The sequence below is a fragment of the Aethina tumida genome, chromosome 5 (genome assembly GCF_024364675.1).
Source record: "Aethina tumida isolate Nest 87 chromosome 5, icAetTumi1.1, whole genome shotgun sequence".
NCBI classification, from domain to species: domain Eukaryota; kingdom Metazoa; phylum Arthropoda; class Insecta; order Coleoptera; family Nitidulidae; genus Aethina; species Aethina tumida.
Window position 1 is genome coordinate 3,502,014 of NC_065439.1, and position 17,759 is coordinate 3,519,772.

Here is a 17,759-nt window from a genome sequence, read left to right on the forward strand (position 1 = left end):
ATAATCACTTTTTATTACAGTAAAAGTTGGGAAAGAATAATGAAGAAGTACATAAAATAAAAAATATTTTTATGTTGCTTCAGGCCTTTGGACCTAATGTCGAATTGGCAACAAAATAATTTTGAAAAAGCGTCATAAAATCACGTCGCCGTCATCCCATCCAAACCTAACGGGCATATTTTTCGGCGTGTGGTCCGAAACGTGAATCGTAAAAACGGAACGAGTTATCTTATCCCAATTCCTTCGGGAATTGGGTTCGAAATGATTACAGTTTAATTTAATTTTATATTATTGGCCGCAGTTTCGGTTACGTTCCGATCCGCCATAGTTTCAAACAATGGCGATATCCGAACTGTTATTGCGTTGGCCGACCTTTTTTACATCCTTTGCCGCCCGGAATTTGGGCATGCGATAAAGATGGACGGCCAGTTGTCGAACTTTTGGGGTTCAAAGATAAAATCAAAACTAATATACTTGATTGATTTTAAATCAAGCGAGAGTTGAAGGCGAACTTTTCAAGTGTAGCTTTTATGTCCCAACTTTTGGCGGCCATGTTAAAAGCTCTCGAGTCTTACTCGATACTGAAATTTACAATATAGTAAGCTAACCGGATATATAATTTAATATAATATACTAACACATTTTTTTTTGCTTCGTTCGATGATTAATTATTACAACGAAGCCAAATTTGCCCCAACTTGCCAAACTATAATTGGGAACATATATACAGGAACTGAAGTTGCTAGACAAGGGAGTTTTTTGTTGGAATAAGTTATTAACTGTTCCGGATTTTCCGTTTCAGTTTTGTTCAGCAAGTTCGCATGAAGTAACAGCGTCGACATATTAACTTGCTATTCTCTCGAATCAACAATTTCCAACTACCTGTTTTATACACATTGTTATATTGTGTACACACACCAGATGAGTATAAGCGGGGTAGTTTGGGGGTGAACCATAATTATTATGTTTTCAGCAGCGTGCACTGTATTCAGTTTCGAGGGCTCAATAAACAGTCATCGTTTCAAACTTGGCCAAAATGGTGAATTAAAGAACCGCCAACAGGAAACACAGGAATCGATCCATTTTCATAAAGTTTCCTGGCCCAAAATGGCAAAACACTCGGGCCATATTTCTTATTTATTTCGGTAATTAAATCTTGGACCGATACTTTGCCGCCGTTAACACGGGAATCAACTTCTGTCCGGCGAATGAGTCCCGAGGGTGCGCCGGTCACGGCAGGTGGGGCCCGGCGTCGGGGACCCCGTTTTTCGAATTATCAGCAGGACTGTACTTTATTTGCCTGGGGATCGCGCCCTGAACTCGCAACCACATTAATAAAGTATTACGATCCGCCGGTCTGTTGGGTTGCCGACTTCGCTCAGCCAAATGTAGCCTAAAAATTTGATCAATATATCCGTTAATTTAGAAAAAAAGGATTAAAGAACATATTTAACTCATATTTTAATCCTTCAGTTCTTTGGTTCTTGTAATTATTGAAGTCCTTTTAGTTTTTTGATTTCTTTCAGTTTTTCAGTGCTTTCAGTTTTTTGAGATTTTCAGTTTTCAAGTTTTTTCAGTTCCTTTAGTTCTTTGGTTCTTTGGTTCTTCTAATTATTGTAGTCCTTTTAGTTCTTTGAGTTCATTCAGTTTTTTGAGTTTTTTCAGTTTTTCAGTTTTCTCAGTTTTTCCAGTCTTTCAGTTTTTCAGTTTTTTAGTTTTTCAGTTTTTCCGGTTTTCAGTTTTCAAGTTTTTTCAGTTCCTTTATTTAGTTCTTTGTTTCTTTAGTTCTTCTAATTATTGTAGTCTTTTTAGTTCTTTGAGTTCTTTCTGTTTTTCAGTGCTTTCAGTTTTTTAGTTTTTCTAGTTTTTCAGTTTTTTTACTTTTTCAGTTATTCAGTTTTCAAGTTTTTTCATTTCCTTTAGTTCTTTGGTTCTTTGATTCTTCTAATTATTGTAGTCCTTTTAGTTCTTTGAGTTCTTTCAGTTTTTTGAGATTTTCAGTTTTCTTAGTTTTTCCAGTTTTTTCAGTTTTTTCAGTTTTTACAGTTTTTTCAGTTTTTTTAGTTTTAGCCCTTTAATTCTTTAGTCTTTTAGTCTTTTAGTCCTTTGGTCTTTAGTCCTTTAGTTCTGTAGTTCTATAGTTCTTTACTTTGAGTAATTTAGATTTTTAGTCTTTTAGTTCTGTAGATTTATATTTCTTAATACATTTAGGGATTAAAGAAGTAAATCTTTTAGTTTTCTAATACAGTTTTAAAGTTCTTTACCCGTTTACTCTTTTAGTTTTTAAATTTTGTAGTTTTTTAATAATATATGTCATTTAGATGTATAATTTTATAGTTCTTTAAATAGTTTTTTAGTTCTTTAGTGTTTCAATTTTGTAGTTCTTCAATTATTTAGTTCTTTTAGTTCACTGAATTCTTCCAGTTTTTTAAGTTTTTTGAGTTTTTCTAGTTTTTCAGTTTTTCAGTTTTCAAGTTTTTCCAGTTCCTTTAGTTCTTTGGTTCTTTGATTCTTCTAATTATTGTAGTCCTTTTAGTTCTTTGAGTTCTTTCAGTTTTTTGAGTTTTTCAGTTTTCTTAGTTTTTTCAGTTTTTTCAGTTTTTTCAGTTTTTACGGTTTTTCAGTTTTACAGTTTTTTTAGTTTTAGCCCTTTAATTCTTTAGTCTTTTAGTCTTTTAGTCCTTTGGTCTTTAGTCTTTTAGTTCTGTAGTTCTATAGTTCTTTACTTTGAGTAATTTAGATTTTTAGTCTTTTAGTTCTGTAGATTTATATTTCTTAATACATTTAGGGATTAAAGAAGTAAATCTTTTAGTTTTCTAATACAGTTTTAAAGTTCTTTACCCGTTTACTCTTTTAGTTTTTAAATTTTGTAGTTTTTTAATAATATATGTCATTTAGATGTATAATTTTATAGTTCTTTAAATAGTTTTTTAGTTCTTTAGTATTTCAATTTTGTAGTTCTTCAATTATTTAGTTCTTTTAGTTCACTGAATTCTTCCAGTTTTTTAAGTTTTTTGAGTTTTTCTAGTTTTTCAGTTTTTCAGTTTTCAAGTTTTTCCAGTTCCTTTAGTTCTTTGGTTCTTTGATTCTTCTAATTATTGTAGTCCTTTTAGTTCTTTGAGTTCTTTCAGTTTTTTGAGTTTTTCAGTTTTCTTAGTTTTTTCAGTTTTTTCAGTTTTTTCAGTTTTTACGGTTTTTCAGTTTTACAGTTTTTTTAGTTTTAGCCCTTTAATTCTTTAGTCTTTTAGTCTTTTAGTCCTTTGGTCTTTAGTCTTTTAGTTCTGTAGTTCTATAGTTCTTTACTTTGAGTAATTTAGATTTTTAGTCTTTTAGTTCTGTAGATTTATATTTCTTAATACATTTAGGGATTAAAGAAGTAAATCTTTTAGTTTTCTAGTACAGTTTTAAAGTTCTTTACCCGTTTACTCTTTTAGTTTTTAAATTTTGTAGTTTTTTAATAATATATGTCGTCATTTAGATGTATAATTTTATAGTTCTTTAAGTAGCTTTTTAATTCTTTGGTATTTCAATTTTGTAGTTCTTCAATTATTTAATTCTTTTAGTTCACTGAATTCTTTCAATTTTTTTAAGTTTTTTGAGTTTTTCTAGTTTTTCAGTTTTTCAGTTTTCAAGTTTTTCCAGTTCCTTTAGTTCTTTGGTTCTTTGATTCTTCTAATTATTGCAGTCCTTTTAGTTAGTTCAGTTTTTTGAGTCTTTTTAGTTTTTCGGTTTCCTCAGTTTTTTTAAGTTTTTTCAGTTTTTACAGTTTTTTCAGTTTTACAGTTTTTTTAGTTTTAGCCCTTTAGTTCTTTAGTCTTTTAGTCTTTTAGTCCTTTGGTCTTTAGTCTTTTAGTTCTGTAGTTCTATAGTTCTTTACTTTGAGTAATTTAGATTTTTAGTCTTTTAGTTCTGTAGATTTATATTTCTTAATACATTTAGGGATTAAAGAAGTAAATCTTTTAGTTTTCTAGTACAGTTTTACAGTTCTTTAGTCGTTTATTCTTTTAGTCTTTAAATTTTGTAGTCGTCATTTAGATGTATAATTTTATATTTCTTTATGTAGATTTTTAGTTCTTTAGTATTTCAATTTTGTAGTTCTTCAATTATTTAGTTCTTTGAGTTCTTTCAGTTTTTCAGTGCTTTCATTTTTTTAACTTTTTTGAATTTTTCTAGTTTTTCAGTTTTTTCAGTTTTTCACTTTTTCAGTTTTCAAGTTTTTTCAGTTCCTTTAGTTCTTTGGTTCTTTGGTTCTTCTAATTATTGTAGTCCTTTTAGTTCTTTGAGTTTTTTCAGTTTTTCAGTGCTTTCAGTTTTTCAGTTTCCTCAGTTTTTCCAGTTTTTTTCAGTTTTTTCAGTTTGTTCAGTTTTTCCAGTTTTTTCAGTTTTTTCAGTTTTTCAGCTTTTTTAGTTTTTTCAGTTTCATCAGTTTTTACAGTTTTTTCAGTTTTACAGTTTTTTTATTTTTAGCTCTTTAGTTCTTTAGTCTTTAATCCTCTAGTTCTGTAGTTCTATAGTTCATTAGTCGTTTACTTTTTTAGTCTTTAAATTTTGTAGTTTTTTAATAATTTATGTCGTCATTTAGATGTATAATTTTATAGTTCTTTATGTAGATTTTTAGTTCTTTAGTATTTCAATTTTGTAGTTCTTCAATTATTTATTTACCTCTTTAGTCTCGTGTTTTAAGTTCTGTGGTTTTTTAATTCTTTAGTCCTTCAATTTTAACACTTTTACTTTTATAATTTTATATTTCTTTATTCATTTAACTGAGTAGACCTCCAACTGTTTACCTCTTTAGTCTTTTAGCTCTTTAATTTTGTAAAGTTACTAAAAATTTATAAATGAACATGATTTGGATTAAATTTCAGTCTTAATTCGTCTTGCTGCTCTTTTAAACCGGAGTTAGCTTCGTTACGGGAAACGTATGTCCACTCAACAACTTACACGTCTATCACATTGCTAACTGGAAAGTCCTCGATCCGACCAAACAATCCAATTTAGAAATTTGTATCTGGTCCGAGTAATAGATCCGTTCATTTAGTCGGTGTAAATTAATTACGCCACAATCGATTGAGGACAAGTGAAATCTTATCGAATAAACTAATTAAAATCAACCACTCACTCGTCCAGCATCACGAACTTGTCGCCCTCGGAGGCGAGGCATCGTCCTTTCGTGCTCAGGCGGGATCCTTCGATCAGCACCGGTTGCCGCACCCCCGACTGGAACCAATTTCCCTCCCAGTGTTTGGGGAAGAAGCACTGTCCTGCAACAAAAAACAACACGTTCTTACGTTACTTACTTACTTAGAGTCTCTCGTAGCGTATAAATTACATGGGGCCCCAATTTCGGGTTGTGACAGGCAAAGGTTGCGGCACAAACAAAGGCTAATGTGGGTGCATGGTCAGCGTACGACGGAAAATGGACGGTTGCACACCGCAGCCCGGAAATGGAGTTAAAAATTAATTGTGTCCAGGACACAATGCGAATCGCTAACCGACCACTTTGCGTCCCTGTATATTGTCCGTAATATTATTAGGGGCGGTTTGTCATTGCCTCAAAGATGTTGCCGTTTCATCCCTTATCTTGCATGACAAACGGCGGCCTATTAAATTATTAATGGGCTGTGTAAATTATTCGTTTCCAGAAAACACTGAACGTTGAAGCTTGTCTCTAATTAATTTTTTAAATTTATATTAATAACTTTAATTTTTTTAAGTTTACTTGTTTATTTTTAATAAACAATATATAACAATATAATAATAAAATATTATTTGATAATTTATTTATGGTAAAGTGTTGATTGCGACATAATATAATTATAAATTAATAAATATACGCCCCCATAATACATTTAGTGGTGTAAACGTGTAACCCAACAAAGTCCACATTAGCCCGGATTTCCGGCGTTACACGGCAATTATCCGGGCATAAAAATATCACGGCGGGGCGGTCTAAAAATAAAAAAAACAAAAGTGTAAACCGTAATACTAATAAATATAACGGGCGTTAAACGCGTTGCGTATCCGGCGAATTCATCAAAACCACTAATCTTTTTTGCGGCCACCCACTATTTCGCGTCGTCAGAGCCCCGGATTAGGCGCCCACCCCCTAATTGTACGGGTTCATTACGGTTTCGCTTTGATGTTGCCGACAATTTTTTGACCGAATCCTCTTTTGTTTAATTATTAAAATAACACTGGTTCACGGTTTCGGGGCGACTTTTCGAATGTGGGACTTTCCCGTTTTGTTTGGGGTAATTCGGGTGTGCTGAACGTTGAAACCATATTCGTTTTCCTTTTTTTTTCGGTTAGATCATGTATTTTCCAGTTTATCATTTTAGTTACAGAGGGGATTCATGAAATACATAATTCGTTAGTATCGGAGGTAAAATAGTCGAGTTAAACTTAATAAAACTTCAAATGTTATATTTAACAGGGTAAGGCAGAAGTAGAAAGAAGGTAATATTGCCTAAGACCATTTATTAAGTATGAAATTCATATAAATTCAAATATTTTGAAAATTTAATAGGTTACTTTTAATTATTTAAGCCTAATTTCTAAAATTTTATTTAGTTTTTTAATTTCATTAATTTTAATGAAAGATTTTAATTCTTTTAATTTTATTCTATATTTTTAAGCTTAATTATACATTATATTAATTAATAATACAATTATATAATTATTTTTCTTATATTTTATTTAATTGATTACATAAATTCAGTATTTTTTTCAGAATTTTCAGCATTTCTGAAACCAATTAAATTATTGATAATTGATCGTTCATATTTAAATTAGTTTCAGTTATGGAAAAATATAAAATATAACAAAAATAATTTCAGTATTTTTTTCAAGACTTTCAGGATTTCTGAAACCAACTAAATTATGGATAATTGATCATACATATTTAAATTAGTTTCAGTCATTGAAATATATAAAATGTAAGAAAACATAATTTCAGTATTTTTTCAGGACTTTAAGGATTTCTCAAACCAATTAAATTATTAATTTAAGATCGTACATATTTAAATTAGTTTCAGTTATTGAAAAATATAAAATGTAACAAAATATAATTTCAGTATTTTTTTCAGGAGTTTCAGGATTTCTGAAACCAATTAAATTATGGATAATTAATATAATTTATTTAAAAATATAAGATTTAATAAAACATAATTTCAGTATTTTATTCAGGATTTCTGAAACCAATTAAATTATTGATAATTGATCGTACATATTTAAATTAGTTTCAGTTATTGAAAAATAATTTGGTTACTTTTAATTTTTTAAGCCTAATGTCTAAAATTTTATTAATTTTTTAGTCTTTTAAACTTAAATTTTTGAATTTTATTAATTTTAATTAAAGATTTTAATTGATTTAAATTTTAATTTGATATTTTTTTAATATTTTTAAGCTTAATTTTTTAATATTTTATTTATTTTATTTAATGTAAAATTTGATTAGTTATTTCTAAATTAACAATTACATTATTAGTTTTCTTTTTTATTTAAATGTTTATTTTTCATCTTATAAGTTTGAATTTTTAAATTTTGTTGTATAAATTAACTATTTTAATTTTTTTTTTAAATTAATTCCTTGCTTTTAATTATTTTAAATTTATTTTTTTTTTAATTCTATGAATTTTTGTAAGTTTTATAAATATAAATAAATAAATTTTTTAAAATTAAAAAATTTATTATGATTTTTCTGATTTAATTGATTATTATATATATATTTTAATTTTTATAAATTTAACTTAACAATTCTAATTGTTTCAAAATTTATTTTTAATTTTTTAAACTTACTTTTTAAAATTATATACATTTAAATTAATAATTTTACTATTATTATTATTATTTTAAATTTGATTAATTCAAATTAACAATTTTAATTGTTTTAAATTTAATTATTTTTAAGTTCTTAACCTTAATTTTTTAACTTTTATTAATTTATCTAAACAATTTTCATTGTTTCAAAATTCAGTTAGTTATTTTTAGTTAATATTACTTTTTAAAATTATATACATTTAAATTAATAATTTTATTATTATTTTTTTAATTTAATTAATTATTTTTAATATTTTAAGCATAATTTTTTGAATTTGATTAATTTAAATTAAAAATTGTTTAATAGTTTTAAATTTAATTCATTATTTTTAAATTTTTTAAACTTATTTTTTTAATTTTTATTAATTTAACTTAACAACTTTAATAGTTTCAAAATTTAATTAGTTATTTTTAATTTTTTAAGCTTACTTTTTAAAATTATATACAGTCAAATTAATAATTATATTGTTAATTATTTAATTTAATTAAATATTTTTAATTTTTTAAGCTTATTTTTCTAAATTTGATTCATTTAAATTAGCAATTTTTATTGTTTTAAATTTAATTCATTATTTTTAATTTTTTAAGCTTAATTTTTTAATTTTTAACTTTAATAGTTCTAAAATTCAATTAGACATTTTTACATTTTTAAATTTAATTTTTAAAATTTTAATTGTTTAAAATTAATAATTTTAATCATTTTTAAATTTAATTTGCTGTTTTTAATTTTTTTTTAATCTTATAATTTTGATTTAAAAATTTAAATTTAATTGGTTAATTTTAGTTTTTTAGGCTTAATTTTTGTAAATTTTATAAAGGTAAACGAATAATTTCATTTACTTTAAAATTTAATTGGTTTTATTCAATTTTTTGGGTTAATTTTAAAAATTTATAAAATTAAATCAACAATTTCACATTTTTTTCTTAATTAAGTTGTTCTCAATTTCAACTCAATTTTATAAATTTAATTATTTTAAAATTTAATTGGTTGTTTTTTAATAACTTTTAAAATTTTATAAACTGAAATTAAAAAATATTTTCTAGTTTATAGGAAATTTCTATATTTTCACTATAAATGTTTGTGATAAAATATATTTATTTGATTTTATTGTATTTTTGTGTGTCCTATAATGTATCGAAACGAATAATTTTTTATCGGTCCGATTCATTAAACAAATCGAAACAAAAAAGGGGCGTCGAACACAATAAATCATCCATTAAAAGTTACAAGCAATAAATCCAAACTATTAATATTTGCACCGTACGTTTTTATTACCGTGGTGCCGCCGATGGAAAATATTACGTTAATCCGCGGGTTTTTCTCGTATTTGCCGAATGGGGAGTACGGCTAAGACGGTGCGGATTAAACGCGAAAGAATTGGAATGAATCTGTAGATTTTCGGCCCTGATATGGCGGGGATTAGCCGGGATGAAGATACACTTATCAGTCCAAACTATTTATCACCCAACAAAACGGATTTACTTTACGTCATTAAAGAACGTTTGCTAAAAATAGTTGGGTGCCAGACAATTGCCTTTTTGTCTGGGGATTTACTTCGTACACACACACATGCACATCAAAAGATCTTCTCCCATTGGTTGTCTTGAAAATTCCTTAAATTAATCACAATTTTTGAAGGAATATTGAAAATATTAAATATAAATTTATATAGCTTTAAAAAAGTAAGCTTATAAATTTAAGATAACCAATAAAATAAAATGAAAACTAAATCGTTTAATTGGATGTCCCACAAATGGTAAACAATTGAATAATTTTTTTGTAGTTAACGAGGCACAATTCTAGTTACACGTCCACGTATACAGATAATCACAGTGTAATACAGTAAATCCGAATTAATGGAAACATCGTCCCAACTATGTAATAGGTTGCACGAACAACTAAGTACATCTAATATGTACTTATTGAATTATTAGTTAACTAAAATCACACATTACTAATCTGCATAAGCACCTCAGGGATAAATAAACCGTTGTACATTCCATGATTTTAATTTATTCCAGTTTGTTGTAGGTGAAATATTAATTCCTGGCACTTAAAATCGTTTATTAATTACAGCAGGAGCAAACGAGGAAATGTCCAGCAGTGCAACGTGATTTATTGTTGACAAGGAATCGGATTATTGCTGAAAATTACAATTTTCCATTCGGCTGTAGAATGTAGGGATTATATTTTCGACAGGGGTTACATTTTCTAGCAGATCGATAAGAGGAAATTATATACTTCCCTTGTGACGTATAAATAAATGTGTGGTAACATTTATTTTTGTAAATGCGAAAGCACAACCTCGTCTTATTTTGTGGTGGGAAGCTTTCCATTTTAATTAAGCTGATTTTTTAGAGGTGTGAAAACTTTATCAAACAGGATATTTACCTCACACACCATACACGTTTAGCTGAAGTAAAATTAATTAATAAAATGTAATTAATTCATGTTAATTATGAACAATCCAAACCAGTTGTTTAATTTAAAACTTACTTTTCAGACATTTTCAGTATAAATTTTCTTTCGTCTGATAAAAATATGTGTATTTATATAAATTAAATGTTTCAAATTATGTTTTTTATTACCTCAATTCAAATAAATTAACAAACTTTCAAAAATTCACTTAAAAACTTACTTTTCAGACATTTTCAGTGGTTTTTTAGTTTTCAGTTACCATTAATAACAAAATAATTTTTTTTTAATAGATTATCAATATTAATTTTTCAAATTTTTCATTATAATTTATATTTTATTGAGCTACTTTTAACAATTTATCTATTTTTAATGATTTTATGTTATGTATATTTATATAAATTAAATGTTTCTATTATTTCAGATAAGGAGATCATTTTTTCACGTAAGTATTTTTCAGTAGTATATTAAATTTAAAACTTTTCTTTGAATTCCCTGGTTAATAATAATAACAACTCAAACTTTCAGTAACTCAATTTTTTATTAAATAATTTAATACACAAAAAATAAATATAAGTAAAAAGTTTGATAGGAATTCTTAATAAATTTGAAGGCAAAAACAGTACAGCCATAAATCTACGTAAACAAAAAGTGAACATTCGCCCAATTTTTTCTAATCTACAATCACACACACGTAGGCCGTTAGTTACACGTGCGTATTTTATCCTCGCACTCTTGATACGTTGTGTACCATATGAAATCAACCAGAGAGATTTATCACCCCCCAGACATTTCGTTTTGGTTTCCGCATATCCACCAGCCAAATTTCTGAACTTTCTTATTCATATTTATACGACTCGTCCTTGTTTTGCCGAATTTTGTTTAAACTAAAACAACCGTGGGGTACCAAAGACACATTTTGTAGCCTGTAACAGTCACAATTCATATTGTGTATTTGTCGGGGGGTTATTTTTAGCATGTCGTGACTGGTTAAAATAAAATTAAAATGTCCCCGTTTTAGTTTATGAACTGCGGTTATTCACAACCGCTGCAATCGAATAACAAATTAAAATCCATTAACACTACACAATATAATATTTTAACACTGTTGGAAATCGTTAAATGGGTTCGTTTATTTTCTGTTGTATTACATAATGTTAATTTGCTGAAAACAAACTGACCTGAAAATATTTTTTTTATATTTTAATTAGCTAAGATTTTTAATTATTGAATAATTGATCGTACTTATTTAAAATAGTTTCAGTTACTGAAAAATATAAAATGTAACAAAACAAATTTCAGTATTTTTTCAGGACTTCTGTAACCAATCAAATTATTGATAATTGATCGTACATATTTAAAGTAGTTTCAGTTATTGAAAAATATAAAATGTAACAAAACATAATTTCAGTATTTTTTCAAAACTATCAGGATTTCTGAAACCAATTAAATTATGGATAATTGATCGTACATATTTAAATTAGTTTCTGTTATTGAAAAATATAAAATGTAACGAAACATAATTTCAGTATTTTTTCAGGACTTTCAAGAGTTCTGAAACCAATTAAATTATTGATAATTAATCGTAAATATTTAAATTAGTTTCAATTATTGAAAAATATTAATTTAACAAAACATAATTTCAGTATTTTTTCAGGACTTTCAGGATTTCTGAAACCAATTAAATTATTGATAATTGATCGTACATATTTAAATTAGTTTCTGTTATTGAAAAATATAAAATGTAACGAAACATAATTTCAGTATTTTTTCAGGACTTTCAAGAGTTCTGAAACCAATTAAATTATTGATAATTAATCGTAAATATTTAAATTAGTTTCAATTATTGAAAAATATTAATTTAACAAAACATAATTTCAGTATTTTTTCAGGACTTTCAGGATTTCTGAAACCAATTAAATTATTGATAATTGATCGTACATATTTAAAGTAGTTTCAGTTATTGAAAAATATAAAATGTAACAAAACATAATTTCAGTATTTTTTCAGAACTTTCAGGATTTCTGAAACCAATTAAATTATTGATAATTGATAGTTCATGTTTAAATTAGTTTCTGTTATTGAAAGATATAAAATGTTAGAAAATATAATTTCAGTATTTTTTCAGGATTTTCAAGAGTTCTGAAACCAATTAAATTATTGATAATTAATCGTAAATGTTTAAATTAGTTTCAGTTTTTGAAAAATATAAATTTAACAAAACATAATTTCAGTATTTTTTCAGAAGTTTCAGGATTTCAGAAACCAATTAAATTATTGATAATTAATCGTTCATATTCAAATTAGTTTCTGTTATTGAAAAATATAAAATGTTAGAAAACATAATTTCAGTATTTTTTCAGGACTTTCAGGATTTCTGAAACCAATTAAATTATTGATAATTGATCGTACATATTTAAAGTAGTTTCAGTTATTGAAAAATATAAAATGTAACAAAACATAATTTCAGTATTTTTTCACAACTTTCAGGATTTCTGAAACCAATTAAATTATGGATAATTGATAGTACATATTTAAATTAGTTTCTGTTATTGAAAAATATAAAATGTAACGAAACATAATTTCAGTATTTTTTCAGGACTTTCAGGATTTCTGAAACCAATTAAATTATTGATAATTGATAGTTCATATTTAAATTAGTTTCTGTTATTGAAAAATATAAAATGTTAGAAAACATAATTTCAGTATTTTTTCAGGACTTTCAAGAGTTCTGAAACCAATTAAATTATTGATAATTAATCGTAAATGTTTAAATTAGTTTCAGTTTTTGAAAAATATAAATTTAACAAAACATAATTTCAGTATTTTTTCAGGACTTTCAAGAGTTCTGAAACCAATTAAATTATTGATAATTAATCGTAAATATTTAAATTAGTTTCAATTATTGAAAAATATTAATTTAACAAAACATAATTTCAGTATTTTTTCAGGACTTTCAGGATTTCTGAAACCAATTAAATTATTGATAATTGATCGTACATATTTAAAGTAGTTTCAGTTATTGAAAAATATAAAATGTAACAAAACATAATTTCAGTATTTTTTCAGAACTTTCAGGATTTCTGAAACCAATTAAATTATTGATAATTGATAGTTCATGTTTAAATTAGTTTCTGTTATTGAAAGATATAAAATGTTAGAAAATATAATTTCAGTATTTTTTCAGGATTTTCAAGAGTTCTGAAACCAATTAAATTATTGATAATTAATCGTAAATGTTTAAATTAGTTTCAGTTTTTGAAAAATATAAATTTAACAAAACATAATTTCAGTATTTTTTCAGAAGTTTCAGGATTTCAGAAACCAATTAAATTATTGATAATTGATCGTTCATATTCAAATTAGTTTCTGTTATTGAAAAATATAAAATGTTAGAAAACATAATTTCAGTATTTTTTCAGGACTTTCAGGATTTCTGAAACCAATTAAATTATTGATAATTGATCGTACATATTTAAAGTAGTTTCAGTTATTGAAAAATATAAAATGTAACAAAACATAATTTCAGTATTTTTTCACAACTTTCAGGATTTATGAAACCAATTAAATTATGGATAATTGATCGTACATATTTAAATTAGTTTCTGTTATTGAAAAATATAAAATGTAACGAAACATAATTTCAGTATTTTTTCAGGACTTTCAGGATTTCTGAAACCAATTAAATTATTGATAATTGATAGTTCATATTTAAATTAGTTTCTGTTATTGAAAAATATAAAATGTTAGAAAACATAATTTCAGTATTTTTTCAGGACTTTCAAGAGTTCTGAAACCAATTAAATTATTGATAATTAATCGTAAATGTTTAAATTAGTTTCAGTTTTTGAAAAATATAAATTTAACAAAACATAATTTCAGTATTTTTTCAGAAGTTTCAGGATTTCAGAAACCAATTAAATTATTGATAATTGATCGTTCATATTCAAATTAGTTTCTGTTATTGAAAAATATAAAATGTTAGAAAACATAATTTCAGTATTTTTTCAGGACTTTCAGGATTTCTGAAACCAATTAAATTATTGATAATTGATCGTACATATTTAAAGTAGTTTCAGTTATTGAAAAATATAAAATGTAACAAAACATAATTTCAGTATTTTTTCACAACTTTCAGGATTTATGAAACCAATTAAATTATGGATAATTGATCGTACATATTTAAATTAGTTTCTGTTATTGAAAAATATAAAATGTAACGAAACATAATTTCAGTATTTTTTCAGGACTTTCAGGATTTCTGAAACCAATTAAATTATTGATAATTGATAGTTCATATTTAAATTAGTTTGTGTTATTGAAAAATATAAAATGTTAGAAAACATAATTTCAGTATTTTTTCAGGACTTTCAAGAGTTCTGAAACCAATTAAATTATTGATAATTAATCGTAAATGTTTAAATTAGTTTCAGTTTTTGAAAAATATAAATTTAACAAAACATAATTTCAGTATTTTTTCAGAAGTTTCAGGATTTCAGAAACCAATTAAATTATTGATAATTGATCGTACATATTTAAATTAGTTTCTGTTATTAAAAAATATAAAATGTAACGAAACATAATTTTAGTATTTTTTCTGAACTTTCAGGATTTCTGAAACCAATTAAATTATTGATAATTGATCGTTCATATTCAAATTAGTTTCTGTTATTGAAAAATATAAAATGTTAGAAAACATAATTTCAGTATTTTTTCAGGACTTTCATCATTTTTGAAACCAATTAAATTATTGATAATTGATCGTAAATATTTAAATTAGTTTCAGTTATTGAAAAATATTAATTTAACAAAACATAATTTCAGTATTTTTTCAGGACTTTCAGGATTTCTGAAACCAATTAAATTATTGATAATTGATCGTACATATTTAAAGTAGTTTCAGTTATTGAAAAATATAAAATGTAACAAAACATAATTTCAGTATTTTTTCACAACTTTCAGGATTTCTGAAACCAATTAAATTATGGATAATTGATCGTACATATTTAAATTAGTTTCTGTTATTGAAAAATATAAAATGTAACGAAACATAATTTCAGTATTTTTTCAGGACTTTCAGGATTTCTGAAACCAATTAAATTATTGATAATTGATAGTTCATATTTAAATTAGTTTATGTTATTGAAAAATATAAAATGTAACAAAAATTTCAGTATTTTTTCAGTATTTTCAGGATTTCTGAAATCAATTAAGTTATTGATAATTGATCGTACATATTTAAATTAGTTTCTGTAATTGAAAAATATAAAATGTAACAAAATATAATTTCAGTATTTTTTCAGAACTTTCAGGATTTTTGAAACCAATTAAATTACTGATAATTGGTCGTATATATTTAAATTAGTTTCAATCATTGAAAAATATAAAATGTAACAAAACATAATTTCAGTATTTTTTCAGGATTTTCAAGATTCCTGAAACCACTTAAATTATTGATTGAATAAATCAGTCAATTTCACATTTGTTTAGTTGATCGACCCAGCCCGATTACAATTACACCCCGCACCAAAATTAAACGCAACCCCAACCCCCACCCCGAAAAAAAATACGAGATTTTATACAAGGTAATTTTTTTGCGGCACGGTTCCTTCAGCGGGGATAATTTCGACGACGCGACTAAAAAATGCAAACGAGCCATCAAATATGACAATCCAATATTGCACACGGGGGACCGGAACGTGGAATCCTCTTAAGGGTTGTATTAAATCAGCGCGGGGATTGCCGTCGTAGAGACAATCGCATTTAAAATCGGCACTCGCATTATTTTTCCTTGATTTCGTATTATTCATTTTGCCGAGGCACAAATTTAAATAATCCCGGATACGTTTATTAAGAATCTTGTTTCGTGTTGTTGCGTTGTCGGACGGGGTGCTGTTTTGCATGCAAATTAACAAAAATTGACCCGTTCGTCATGTGAGACTGTGCCCAGGTGACAAACAACGGTATAAATGTGTAATTCGGTGCGGTTGAAAAATTGGAAACTGCATAATCAAGATTCTATCAAACGTCACATTAAGCCGTTTTTAATTGTGCCCCTTTCAGATTTATCGCATAATTTGGGCGGCTAGATTGGATTTTTTTCACCCCACCCCCGCACTATTTTCAATTTTGTGAAATATTATTTGTTAGGCAAAAAAATAAAATTATGGTGTTGTCGCAGTCTGCGGCGGAGTGGAATATAATTTGTTGGAAAATTAATGACATTCCTACAACTTTCCAAATCAATTCGCACAGACAACGAGAAGATAAATGGCCCCAACAAGTATTCCAAGTCAATCGTACGAAAGAACTGGAACTTTTATAATATACAGTTGTCATTTACGTAGAAAATTAATGTCCCTTTGACCGATGTGCACACAGAAATCTTATACAAAATACCTGTCTTAATTAATTTGTCTTACTACGTGAATCTCAGATAAAATGAGAAGAATCCTGATTGTTTAATACATCAATTTAGACTTTTTTAAATAGTTTTTTAATTAAATTTCTTATGAAGTTTACTAAAGAGATGTTAATAATTGAAATTAAGTCAATATTATCAATAGTTTTGGATAAATTTAACTTAGTATTTTAATTCTTGGGGAAGATCCTTCCTGAAAAAGGATCATGTTTCAGTAAAAAGGTTTTAACCTTCCTAAACAGGAGCTTTTAATGGTGATGTACTTAGATTTATAATTTAAAATAGAAAGCTTTGACAAAAAACACCACCCCAGAAATATCTGGGTCAAATTTGGTCCACCGTTTGGAAGGAGGACGATAAAACGTCCACAAACAAGCGCCTGAAATACGACACGATTAAATCGGGCATTATTAAAGCTTAATAGTTCGTAACAATAAGTAATTTATCATTTATTACCCCCCATTTATTCTTGAACTAGATCAGGCGTGTGTGAAAGTTAGAAACGACACCGTTTTGATATATAATTAAGTGAGTGAATCATAAAGGCTTTAATCCTAGTTTTCACAAATATTATCTATAAACACGACGGTGGTGAGTGAGTGACACTTTAATTATAGACCAGCGGTAAACAAGCAGACGACCAGAATGGTCTTTAATAAATATGTGTGGCGGTGGTTTAAATATAATCATCGTCAATGACATCATCGTATTTAGATTTAACATTATTGCTGCGTTGAATATTTTATATTAATGTAGAAATAATCCATTTCTTTCACAATGTGCTTTGACATGGTTCATTGTTACATAAATATTGTCTCGGCTGTTCTTTATGAGCTTTGCTGGAATTGAATGGTTTTGAAAAACTGCCCCTTTTTCAATTTGCCATAAATGAACAGTTTTGAACGGTTTTTGAGGGCGTTAAAATGTTGTATTGTTTGGTGTTAATGGATTTTAATTTGGTTCCCGACTGTTGCTGTTCGTTGACTAAAATGGGGATGTTTTAATTTTTAATTTACATGTTATGTTGTATCGGTGTGTCCATTCAATTTTTAGCTACTAAAGGTACTACTTAAATTTACCCTTTTGTGGATAAATATTGTTAAA

At 26.4% G+C, this 17,759-nt stretch overlaps 1 protein-coding gene across 1 annotated transcript in view; it reads right to left on the minus strand.

The window, feature by feature from the left end:
• The window catches only part of LOC109604502 (uncharacterized), a 203,173-nt gene that overhangs the window by 47,976 nt on the left and 137,438 nt on the right, over positions 1-17,759 (minus strand). The window contains exon 3 of the mRNA XM_049967178.1: positions 5,120-5,261. Within this exon, the coding sequence (XP_049823135.1) occupies positions 5,120-5,261 (142 nt within the window). The remainder of the gene's footprint in view (positions 1-5,119; positions 5,262-17,759) is intronic.